The following is a 13,339-nucleotide window of genomic DNA, read 5'->3' as shown; positions in this document are numbered from 1 at the left end:
ACCCATTTACTGGGAGAAACGTGCTGCATGTACAACATTTGCTGCCTTCCTTTCCTAAATTGTTACGGAATGATTAACAGCACTGCTAATATTTTGGAAATTAATGTACAGTGTTCCCAATGCATTTGCATGTATGGAAATAAAATCTATTATCAGCTTTATTCACTTTTTGAAACTCACTGCTATTATTCTGAACACAACTGTATATATAAAATTGAGAAAGGAAGGTGTATAATGACAGTCAAGACGCTGTGGTGCTGCCGGCAACACTTTACTCTAATAGCCCATCTGTCTACAAGGGTTCTTGGAAAACATATAAAACTCAAGCATAGCTGCAACGTTTTCTGGTTAGTATTAGCACCTCAGTTAACAACTGTATGTGTTACTTTCCTTGTTCTTTATGACTACTGTAAAAAGGACAAAAGGACAAATATAATGAGCCCCTATGTAACATGCATTATACTAAAGCGTATTTAAACCCCCAAAAAATATATATATATATATATACTGCAGCTAACCAGTCCTATGGAAGGAGCCATAGTTGCAACACAGGTTGAACTTTTAAACATTTCTTACTTTTGATCAATTACATTACTTTGGTATTGGGGAAAATAAAATTGATTGCCAAAGGTGAGTAAGCTGCAATATATTATATTTTAGGGGGTTTTAGGTTTCCAGTAGAAACAGAACTTTTGTCTAAAAGCAGAAATATCTGTATTGTTCATATCAACCAAACAGATTTTTTCTTTCACTCTCTGCCAAGCCCAAGTAAAACCTGTCTGGAAGTTATAGGTGATCCGCTTTCCATCCCAGACGCTCCGCAGACATAACAATTGTTTAGTGAAAATAAAAATAAAGATTTACAAATCATTTTACAGAAACATTTACTATGTAACCTTTACTGCTGCTGTTCTGCAGAAGTATACATTCTTTGTTAAATGTAACAAACAAAATGAGCTCTAAAGGGCATTATAGTTGTTTTATTCATCAGAAGAAAAATAACTTTAAAAGGACAAATGAGAGGCAAGCTGTGCCCATGGGAAGCCGTGGTCAATTTGTTATCCACAAACACACACAATCTCAGTCACAGATCAATCATAGACTTACTTTCTGTATTGCTAAATACTAAGGGGGGAAATCTGTTTTTAAGATTCAGTTTCATAAATATATATAAATCCTGCCTGGCTAGTAAAATCTGAAATATCTTTATACAATTTGATGTGGAGCTACTTGCATTTTTCCACAGCCTTTCTATTCCGTGTAATGGAAGATAAAATTGGTACGTAGCAGCAAGAAAATGGGGTAATGAGTAAGGAACATTGAAAAGTGAAGCCGAAGATCATCAAGGCATATGTTTTGGATTGTGATAGACACTATAACAGAGAGGAAGGGAAGTGAGTATAGTTCAATAAATTAATATAGAAGGTGATGAGAAAACTAAAAAGTGGACGGAACAAAGGGTGATGAGGCGCTCTACAGGAGCTGCTTTCCAAATGCATGTCAAACACAGGTCAATATGAAGAGGCTAATGCCAGTTTAGAGGCTAGACATGACCTTTGTGTTGCTTTTCCCTGGACATGGCATGTCCTGACAGTGCATTTAAACTATAGGTAAAGTCACAGAACCTTTTTGTTTGTCATTTAAAGTGCATTTGCATCTGAATAGCTTTTCTAAGTTAAATTATGTGTTACTCACCTGCAAATCTGTTTACAGTTTTACAAAAATCTTTACAGCAAAAGTATTTTGAACTCTCATACATAAATCAAACTGCCCGGTCTCCCAGTGCATGGAGAGTTTAAATAGAACCATTTGGAACTGAAGGAATATACTATCAGGAAAATATTCACTTTATGTCTGGAATTTATATTATTTTTAAGGTGCACAGTGATGGGCAATAACCCTAAAATCTCCCATCTTGTGCAGCAATCTCTGACTATTTCCACCTTTACTGTACACTAATTCTCTGACTATAGCTTTTTCTGTTGATCACTGTCCCCTGACGGTCTGAAAAGAACAGTATTATGGTACCTAGCTAAATAAACTTGCTGTTTCACAGAGAAGCCAATGGAAATGGCAACAATCAATAACACTTTATGGCTCTTTCCTGAGTTTAGGGCATATTACATTATTACCTGAATTCTATCACAGAATACATATTACCTGTAACACACTGATCGGAGTCGGAGTTGCAGGGAGTGAAGTGGCTGATATGCATTATTCAGAGCCTCCAAAGCATGATCTATATTGTGACACTTTGTCTGACTCAGCTATTAAAGCTAACAAGCAGTAATGGTGAAAATCCCACTGATGTTCAGAATGAGTGAAACTCATTTTCAGAGAGAAGTGACAGCCTGTGATAAAGGTGACAGATAATAATGTGTCAGTACCAATACTGGTATCACTTCTCATGATAATAAACTGTCTGTACAGAAACCTGACAGGTACAGCCTGTGGTATAACTAATTCTATCTATCAGCCTAACACTCCTTTAATTTGGTGCTTGTAAGGCCTGAGCAAGAAGATGTATAATGAGGCAGCGGGATCAGCAGCAGGTAGAGCAGCAAAATGACTAAATGAATTAAATATGTTAACAAGACTGTCATCGAAAGTTAGGAACTCATCAGCCACTCGTATAGACACACAACGGGCTGGGCATGACTCTCATCCCTTGCCAGAGCTTTCTTTGAGCCAGCTGGGGCCAGAGTCTGCAGCACAGGGACATTGCACTTAATTGTATTTGCAACCTGAAGTGTTTGGAGGATATTGTAATTGTGATTCCAGTACTGACCTTCTTGATGTTATGCACCACAGCTCTGCTGATATTCTGTGACAGACCCTGAGCATTGCCAGACAATATTGAAATGTGAACTGTACAGCTCAGAAGACCCAGTGGTTTCTATCTTGTAGCAATAATAATCAATGTAACAATGTTTAAATTCAGAAATACACATTGTACTTGTGTAGGGCCAGAAATGCTGCACTAAATAACCACTGGACAGTGTGTTTTAACACATGCCAATGTAGTACTAATTTATATCCAAGTAAGGCATGGAGATGAATTGTCCATTTTTTGAAGAAGTGGTGCACATTATTCTGGCAATGGCAGTATGACAATTGCAATGCATGACAAAATAAAACCCACACACACTGATTGCTGATGTAAAAACACATGAAGATGTGCATTGGAAAGTTGAAATCCAACCTTAATTGTGTTATGGATGCTAGTCATAGGTTTAAATGTTCAGCGCTACGTAATTGGCTGGTGCTATACAAATTGTTTAATCTCGTTACACACAATCATCCCAATTGTAAATTATAAAAAAGCAAAAATACACAATCTGTGTACCGGATAAAGGGTTGCTCTTTTCCTCATAATCATGCTCCTAATGATATCAGTAATCTAATGAAAAATTAAACGTATGTTAGCCAAGCATTAAAGATTTCAGATGTAAATATTTGAAAAAATAAAATGTGGTTACCATACTGTAACTATACAGCAATGAAGAAAAATGTGTGTTCCTTTTTTCTTTCTTCTCCGATTTACATCACATCTAGACTAAATATGCTATCCTTACTATCCTTAGAAGCAATACAATATTATATATATATATTAACTCCAGCGAGCTTGTAACTTTCCATGCACACTGAGATTATTCCATGTACTATGTCTGTGCCACCCAATAATCTCAGTGTTATCTGCCCTACCAGGTTCTCCTCTGTGTACTAATGAACAACTCCCCCCATGCTATAGAAATGAATAGAGTGAGGGAGTTGTTCTGTACTCAAAATGTGGAAATTGCTTTGTTATAATACAGTGAGTTGGTGTGGTCATGGTAGGTCAGGAAGTGTGTTACCGAAAGTATCCAGGGTAAAATTCTAAAAGCAAATGTAGCTGCTGATTGTTTCCACCAGGGAATGATTGAGGAAATGTCAGATTCCTTCCTTTAAGTGTTGTTATGTTTAATAAAGTAACTCAAAATAAAAAAGAAAGAAAAGTAGGGGCCTGTGAAAAAAGAATTACACCAGAAATTATAATCGTCATTGTCTTGCAGAGCCATAGACACCAGTTACATGGTGGCAGTTGGGTTTAATCACAGCAAGCATTGGGGACATGCAGGTATCTGCCCCAACTGGAAGTCTCATATACTAAAAGGTTTACTGCTTCTTTCTTATGTTTTCCTATATAAATGAACCCTTGCCAGAACTAATATGTATAGAGTGAAGCAGAAGGTCCTGTCACCTAACTACATCATTATACATACTACTGGAATTAACGGTGTGTTATTTTACTTGTACTTTACTTTACTATGTAAACTTAAAGTATATGTGATATGTACCTATAAATGTGTGTGGCTTCTTTTTAATTTGTGTTGCTTTTTTAATTATCTTTTATGCTAATAAATTACATGCTTTACCATTGGCAGTATTAATTTAAAATAACTGCTTACAGAGAGTTGGTCATTAGCGTTAAACTTTGGGCCTGATTTATTAAAGCTCTCCACAGCTGGAGAGGATACACTGTCATCAGCGGAACTGGGTGATCCAGTAAACCTGAAATGGATTTCTTTGCTTCAATCCTGAAGCAGGTCTATTCCAGGGTTGCTGGGTCACCCAGTTTCACTGATGAAAGTATATCCTATATAGTATATATCCTCCCCAGCTGTGGAGAGCTTTAATAAATCAGGCCCTTTGTCTGGATATGGAATTCCTGGGTTTTAGGAAAGCATTTAAAGACCTTCCTGATCTTTATGAGAGTATTAGACAAGAGAATCCCACAGTGTAGGTCTGATTAGGAGAGGTGAAAACTGAAAAAGAAACACAACCTATAGTGTATATAGCGTATATTTAGGTATATTTATAGATAAAACCATAAACTATTGTACTCACCTGCAAGGAGTGGCATGAAGCTAATATTTAACGTTAAACACTTTCGATCCATTTGGACTGATCGAATACTTGGAGTCTTCTCAGGCATTTCTGTCAGTGACTGTTTCATAACTACAGAGAAAAATTACAATGAAAGTACTGTTCATAAATATTTAAATTTGTTGACATATGGCATATTTATTGTGGCTTTATTGTCTGTACAAGCTTTATTGTGGTAGCATTTTAATTAAAATGATAAGAAAATAAGCATAATATACACTACTGGTACAAGTTAACCAAGCAAATCTATTATTTAGCTTTGAATTATATTCATAACACTTGTCAGTCCCAAAGATTAGGTAGGGGCTTTAAATTTAGTTTTTATGTATTTTAACACTGGCAGAAGATGGGGTCGAGGACAACTTTCGTTGTCAGTAGCAGGACAGAACATAAACTATAAAACATATGCTGTTTGTTACCTTCAGGAAATACTGTTACAGCGGGAAATCTAAGGCACTGTTTTCCCTGATTGCTAGTTTTTGGAGATATTACTGCTGTGTTGCTCACTGTTGTCCAAACAATGATTTTTTATTATTTAAATAACAGAAACAGTAACATAAACATAACAATAACATAAACAGTACTGCCTCATGTGAGTTTACATCACATGGATAAACATTTTTACAGAATATATTGAAAATCTTGTATAAGCAAAAATACCTTCTTATCAAATGGGGAATTTATAGTATGGAATTTGAGAAGAGAAATCAAAGATCCATAGCAATGTTTTACAAATATATTCACATTGGCTAATGACCTTTAATCATTAAAAAATAATACTTTCCTTAGTCACACTTTCTATTCGACTTGGTGATCATTGTCACAGGTCAAAAAGTGTGAGAATAAATTTGAGTTGTCATTTGAACAAGAATAGGAGGAACTTTTTAAACACTTGTTCTAAAGACAACTGTCTAAAGTGGGATTTGCTTTGCTTCCTGATGTGTCTAAGGGACAAGAAATACAAAAAAAAAAAAAAAGGCTCCAGATACAGTACACACTAATGTAACTGTTCTTTCTTTTACACATTCTGCTTGTAAGATCCAATGTCCTCTGTTAGTCTTCAGTGTGCATTCCTGGTATGAGCCTGCCTCACATATGTACATTTCTTTCATTGCACAGTGTTGAACAGTTTAAAGTGGTATAGTGCACCATGCTCACCCTTTGATGACAATACATCTGTTTTCAGATCTTGTGTGTTCAAGTGGAGTTTCTGCAAATCAGCTTTCACATATGTCTGGCTCCCCGCTGACTTGTTCCTCTCACTAGGTCCTGCTGGCAGCTTTTCTGATTGAGTTGCGACGGATAAGCGAATATTTGATAATTCTGACCTGACCAAAAAAAAGGAATTGAGAAATATCAAACTGTAAGCTTTCAAGAACAAAATAAGTCGGAACATTTTATCTCAGCCACTATCTCAGCAATTCCTATAAAGTATGATCTGCAGCTTTGGAAATAGATTGGTGTATTGAAAAATTATTTTTTAAAATGAATTTATATGTTTAATCATAGAAACATATTGTTCTATGGGTCAATTTATGTTTATTAAGAATTACAATATGAAATGTACAAAACAGAGACGCCAATTGCAGTGCAGCAGGATGTAAAACCTTTGAACAGTTCAATAAATTATACATAACAGTTAAACATCTATCAACATTTAAAGCAACTTAAATATCCATCATTTATAATGTAATGGATAAAATGTGTGTGTGCGGGGGGGATAAGGGTGAAACATCAGGGAGGGTGGAGGGGCCCGGGGTGATCCCAAAACGGGCGTTGCAGTAAAAAGTCGGCACTGTTATAGGAGTAAAGGCTGGGTCAAGGAGGGGGGTTTGGGTAGCAGAGCCATGTAAGAGTGTTCTACTTGTGGCGGCCTGAGTCAAGGGAGGAGGGGGACCAATATGTTTTTTTAAGGCAGCGGAGGTGCTGTAATGCTCCTAGCAAGCGGAAACATATTGTTTAAAAACAAGTGTTAGGAAAAGGACACCTGTGCAGCACACCTTATTCCTTTACACTATCCTTGGCATGATCTAATCATCTGCGTGCCAGAGTAACCATTTATTCTGTGTAAAGAAGGGCATCTGCAGTCATAGAAAGAGCAACTGGGTAAATTCTGAAGATGAGGGAAGTGTACAAGAATAAAAAAACAGTATGGACTTTGTTTGGGTAGGGGGTACTAGGATCTAAAATAAAAAAAAAACTACTAAAAAGACAGTTGTCCTTTAAATAAAAAGTACCACCACATAGTCCATCTTTAAATAAAACAAGAAAGTTTGAAGGCTGCTGAAGCCAGACTTGCTCTATGATTTTATTACATCTGTTAGTTCATGGTGATCTTGTGGCTTCACTACTTTTCAAGAAACTGACCTGAAAAAGCAAACCAGTGAAATTATTGGTCTTGAGGTCGGAAAGGTTGGCTACCACTGCTCTAGAAAGACCAAGGTTTAATTTTGAACCAGAGCTCCTTTCTAGTAAAGCAAAGATAAGGTCTAGATATATGAAATGGGTGCCCCACATGCTGCCTTTGCAGCAGTTACTAACCACTGTACTCATATGGGATAATTATTCCACTGTTGGGCATCAATACAGATATTGTTTGCTTAGTTATATTATAGGAAATATGTTTTTCTTAGTAATCAAATAAAAAAATTAAGTTTAGTGATTTGTTTGCAACTGCACTATTTTTACTATGATCTGCATATAATTTCAACTGATTAGATTTCCTATAAAACCCTTTGTGTCCTATGGCAAAGGGAAGGTAGCACATAAGCCTCCGGCCCTCTTGGGCACTAAGGGTGGAAAAAGCTTAATCAACACTTATGGCGAGCCTGCATGCTGGCTCCGTAATATACAATATAGGAAGAGTGCATTTAAAATAAATGTAAAAAATAACAAACGTGCATGTAATGATTTCAAAATTTCAGGTCTGGAAAATGTTATCTTTTAAATTATTCAGTAATTATCAAGTGAATGTACATGAAATGTAAACCTTCTGTTTGTAAGCACCCATCGTTTGGCTTAACAGCCCATACCAGATTTTTTCTTTTGTGAAGCGTATTGTAGGGCAGCTAGTATGTGTGTTGTATTTGAGATGTATTTTTACTGAATGCATTTTATATGTTCTGGTCTAAACAAAATTAAGAAACAATCTGTGCAAGTTTTTCAATAGATTGTATTGTAAAGGTTGTAAAATACAGCATGCTGCAATTATTTTGAAGACAATTACACTAAACCTTAAAAACTTTACAATTTCACAATTTTATTAAAGACTTTCATTGTCATATTTACTGTAATTCCTTATTATGTTTTTCTATTTGTCCTTACTGCTAAGAAAATCCACCTTTATCAAGACATTTGGAAACATCTCTCCTATCTGTTAACTTCCAGAATAAAATTATAGTCATCAATCCAAAGTGAAGACACTTGAATCTCAAATCAGTTCCCCAAGGACATCCTTTGAAAGTTATGCATTATAATTATTATCACTATAAAGTCTCAAACCTACAGAACCTCATGCTTAATATGGATAATGTATTCTGCATTCCACATATCATTTTCATCATATCACTGAAGCAATACATCCTATACTACCTGCAACTTTACAAAGAGGGGGTAAATAAAGGTGGAAATCGCTAGACCAAACTATTATAACATGTATCCAGAATTTTTAAAAAATGTATATAAAATATCAAATATTCACTATGTAAATCAAATCAAAAACAAAAAATATGGGGATCACCTTAGAGCACTAAGAAGAAGGCTAAGAAATGGGTATCTCATAAAATGTATGTATATATACGCATGTTAAATTGCTTATTAGCGCAAATGGCAGTGCATTTAGGCCTTAAGTCATTGTCAAGGGGTCATGATCAAATCAAGCATCCTTATAATAGGGAAGAAAGGTGATTTAAGTGACTTTAAATGTGACATGTTTGTTGGTGGCAGGAGGGCTAGTCTGAATAGTTCAGGAACTTTAAATTTCCTGGGATTTTCACACAAACCATCTCTAGGGTTAACAGAGAACAGCCCAATATATATATCCAGAATATCCAGTAAATGGTAGTTCCCTGGGTGAAATGCCTTGATGACAGTGGTCAAAGGATAATGGCCAGACAAGTTTGAGCTGATAGAATGGCAACAATAACTCAAAAAAGAATTTGTTAAGGTTGATGTATGCTGATGAGCACCAAAACATCAAAGCTTGAAGCAAATAAGATACAGCAGCAGTAGACTGCACCAGGTGTCACTTCTGACAGCTAAGAACAGACACCTGAGGCTACAATTCACAAAAGCTCATCAAAATGAGGCAAGAAAAGATTGAAAAAACATTGCCTAGTCTGATGAGTCTTGATTTTTGCTGCAACATTCAGGCAGTGTTCATGTAGTGGTAAGCTCCTGAATTCGAAGTTAACAAGTTTAAAACATGGATGAATCTAGGTTTACATTATAGCAAAACTAAACTCAAAAAAAAAAAAAAAAAACACACCTTTTTAATCCCGCAGACCTGTCAATCTGTCGGGAGGTTTCTTCTTTTGGGTTCTGTGTCGTCCCAGTATAAGACATTCTCTTCTTCCAGGTTCTTCTTCCTGCGTCACCTAATCTCGCACTCCGCAGGCAGAAGATGTGATGTAGATTTGAACAAAAAGATTGCCGATCTTACTGCGAATGCGTGAGATCAGCTAGTTTTTCTTCTATTGATAAAAGGGCTACTTCTGATTTCAGGCAAGCGCAGAAGGAGCAGCCAAGAGCCTTCTTGTTGGTGGCAGGAGGGCTAGTCTGAATAGTTCAGGAACTTTAAATTTCCTGGGATTTTCACACAAACCATCTCCAGGGTTAACAGAGAACGGCCCAATATATATATATCCAGAATATCCAGTAAATGGTAAATACAAATATATCAGCCAATAAAATTATTTTATTAGTCCTTTTGAGGGTACTGCTGTAAACACACATTTCTATACCGTAGTGTCACTGAATGTGAATTTTACCCTAATAAATATTAAACCCTCATGTGTGCTGCAATGTGCCTTAGCATAGTGCAATCGAAGGAGTTGCGTGACGGATGTATGTATGGCGATCAAGACAGTAAAGTGAGGTGCTGCACTTAAAAGAATAAATAAATACAATTTCTACTTTAAATAAAAGGGTTGTCAACCCCTTTATGTAAAGTAAATGTTTTGCATTTAGGTCTGCTTTAAGATTAGTGGCGATTGTGTCATGGTGGGGGGATATTTTCGTGAAACCTTTGGACCCCTTATTACCAATTAAGCATAATTTAAATACCGCTGCCTACGTTAGTATTGTTGCTGACTACTCTGTTTCAACTTCTGTGTCTATTTAATCAGTGATTTCTAAACTGTCCCAAGCCGTAATAGAACAGTAATAACCTACATAAAGGGTAATGGGCACCCACAGACAGATAACTCAGTGCAGGAAGCAGCTCTGAATCTTGAAGAGGTTTAGAGATTGATGTCCTATGAAAAAAGACTTTATCCTTGAGAACTAAAAAGATCCCAAAAGTATTTAGGAACCTAAATTAAATCAAAAGTACACAGTCAATATTGGTATTGCCTCATGGTGGTCATGGAAAAGCTAAATTTTCAGGAAAAAAATAGGTGAAAGCAAGTTCAAAGCAAATCAAATATATATATATATATATATATATATATATATATATATATATATATATATATATATAGTAGTACAGGCTCACTTTATGATAAATACAAATATATCAGCCAATACAATTATTTTATTAGTCCTTTTGAGGGTACTGCTGTAAACACATATATGCGTTTCTACACTGTAGCGTCATTGAATGTGAATTTTACCCTAATAAATATTAAACCCTCATGTGTGCTGCAATGTGCCTTAGCATAGTGCAATCCAAGGAGTTATGTGTGTTGCAAGAAAAAAAGCAGTTTCATTTTTAGATGCATAGGGGTGCATTTTAGCCAATGTAACCTAAACAGGCTGTTTCCTGCAACACAATGCAAGATAAGGCATGCAGCCCTTAAAGAAACCTAAGCACAGGAAGTACACAAGGTCTTCTGAAAATGCTATTGGCATGAACAACCCTATTCTAAATATGTTTTTAGCCAAAACAAGCATGCAACAGGTCAAACCGGAGGGAATCGGATTTCAAAGTACCCAGCCTTTACATTAACTTACCCGGCCAGGCAATAAACATTTGGAGACGTCATCAATAGCAGCTTATGTATTTCTCAGAACAGATTTTCTTTAAGGTAAGATAAAGATAAGATAAACTGGTGCTGTGTTAATGTTAAAAACCCAGACAGTAAATATATTGCTTTAAAATACTGTTTTATGGGTCCTGCCTGCTTTTATTAAAAAGATCAAAAGACTTCAGGTGTCCTTTTTACAAACATTACATAAAAAAATCAGACCATGCCAATTCAGCATCACAAGGATAGTCTAGGGTTTTGTACTTTCATAAAAAAATTGTAATTGTTTGCCTTTCTTTTATACACTGTGGACAACACAATTTAAATTCTCAGCTCTTATCTGTCACAATGTGAATCGTAAGTGCAAAAAGTGATAGTAAATGAGCAGTCCAGACATAACGGACTATTCTGGACCATCCATCACTATCAATTCCAGACTCTGTGAGGAACTTGATGTCTGTAGTGCATGACAATGAATGTGAAGGGTATTAGAATGTCTTGAAGAAGAAATTGTTAAATTGAAAAGCTTTAGGTTCCACAGAAGTTTAGAACTGAAACTGCTACTGGAAAAACTTTGTAAAAAAACACTTGTCCTTAACTGTCAGTAGAATTGCCTGTTTTTCTGTGCTAGAAGAATATTAAACCATGGTAAGAAGGCGTGCTATAACATCTGCCTGTCAGGTGGCAATATAGATTGCTTGCATTCAGGACTGGATTTCTCACTGGACTACACAAGCCAAGAGCTCATATGCAATGGCCCAAAGGAAAAGCATGTGGCTATCATGTCTGTTTTAAATATATGCTGATTTTTTATGAGCAGCAACATTTCTGTTGTCCACTTACCTATTATTCATAGTTGTTTATGTATTTAATTTCTAATGTGTTTATTTGTCCTTTTATCATAGAAATACCAAATTTATCTAACACCCAAACATTCATTAATCAAGTAGTGAGAAGGTTAACCATACACCCTTCCAAATTGGTGTACAATATTTAACATGGTTGCATGGATTGCAGATCCTACAGAGATGAATCCCATAATCATCATTCCAGAAAATCAGGAATCTTTTTTTAATATTATTACCTTTTCAATGGATTTTCTATGACAATGCTGGAACAAGGCGGCATTGGGAATCTCACACTCTGTGGTTTTTCAATCTGTAGACTCTTTGGATCTGTTGGGAAGAATAAATAATTCTATTAATGTATATATACTAAGATTACACACTCATTGTCTGTCAGTAGTTCAAATTTAAACATAAAACACAATATATAATACAGCAAACACTCAACTTGTTCTTTAAAGGTTTTTATGAAAGGTACTAGAGCTGCAAAGAGAACATTTTGCCTTGATGTATCTTTACTTAGCTCTTAAATATTTGGCAATGCCTTATCATGTATTGCATGTTTGAAACTTTCATTACCATATATACTCGAGTATAAACCAGGGTACCTACTATTCCTGAAAAAAAAAGTATAAAGCTAGGGCACAAAATACAGCCGTTACTGCTAACATCAATCAACAGAAAGGTCAGTAAAATTAATGTGAATAAATTCCCCATGGTGTGTTATTTTTAAAACCTTTATTTACTAGATTGTAAGCTCTTCGGGGCAGGGTCCTCTCCTCCTGTATCACTGTCTGTATCTGTCTGTCATTTGCAACCCCTATTTAATGTACAGCACTACGTAATATGTTGGCGCTATATAAATCCTGTTTATTTATAATAATAATATTAATAAAAGGGGGGAAAAATGTAAACCACGTTGACCCAGTCTGTTTATCCCCCCCCCTCTTTTTTTTTTTTTACACAGTGAAGTCCTTTGTACTGTTGAGTTGGTTATGATGGGTCATTTGCTCTTAAATCCTTTCTAAATATTTTTAGTCATTGGTAGATGCCTCGGTGTCCTCTGTACAGACTGTTTCAGACAGCAAGAGTTTTATACTTTGTATGAGGACACGGCACCATCTAGTGACTTGTGTATAAATCAATGGGTAAAAAAAACAAAAAAAAAGGTTTATACTCGAGTGTATAAAGTGTACATAGTAAATAAAACAGATATAAATCACATTTTTTTAAATATATAACCTAATAAAATATATACACCAATTTTCGAATTAAAAGTAAAATGAAGGCTGCATGTGAAGTATTCTCTGCAATGTCAAGCTTTCAACAAAAGAAATAGCTTCCTTGGTATCACTTTATTATGTGCACTGTTTTGTGCTAAAA

At 35.6% G+C, this 13,339-nt stretch overlaps 1 protein-coding gene and 1 long non-coding RNA gene across 2 annotated transcripts in view; both read right to left on the bottom strand.

Annotated features, from left to right (window-relative positions):
* Positions 1–13,339, bottom strand: part of CFAP92 (cilia and flagella associated protein 92 (putative)) — a 43,664-nt gene that overhangs the window by 10,263 nt on the left and 20,062 nt on the right. Inside the window, 1 exon segment of the mRNA XM_072421231.1 lies at positions 2,161–2,204. Coding sequence (XP_072277332.1) covers positions 2,161–2,204 — 44 coding nt within the window.
* Positions 4,884–12,288, bottom strand: LOC140337325 (uncharacterized). Its single transcript, XR_011922023.1, has 3 exons — positions 12,196–12,288; positions 6,085–6,254; positions 4,884–4,998 (listed from the first exon to the last, which is right to left on the bottom strand). It is a non-coding gene; the product is annotated as an uncharacterized lncRNA (long non-coding RNA).

This window comes from Pyxicephalus adspersus, chromosome 8 (assembly GCF_032062135.1).
Source record: "Pyxicephalus adspersus chromosome 8, UCB_Pads_2.0, whole genome shotgun sequence".
NCBI classification, from domain to species: domain Eukaryota; kingdom Metazoa; phylum Chordata; class Amphibia; order Anura; family Pyxicephalidae; genus Pyxicephalus; species Pyxicephalus adspersus.
The sequence above is the reverse complement of the archived record's forward strand: the minus strand, read 5'-3'. Positions and strand labels throughout refer to the sequence as shown.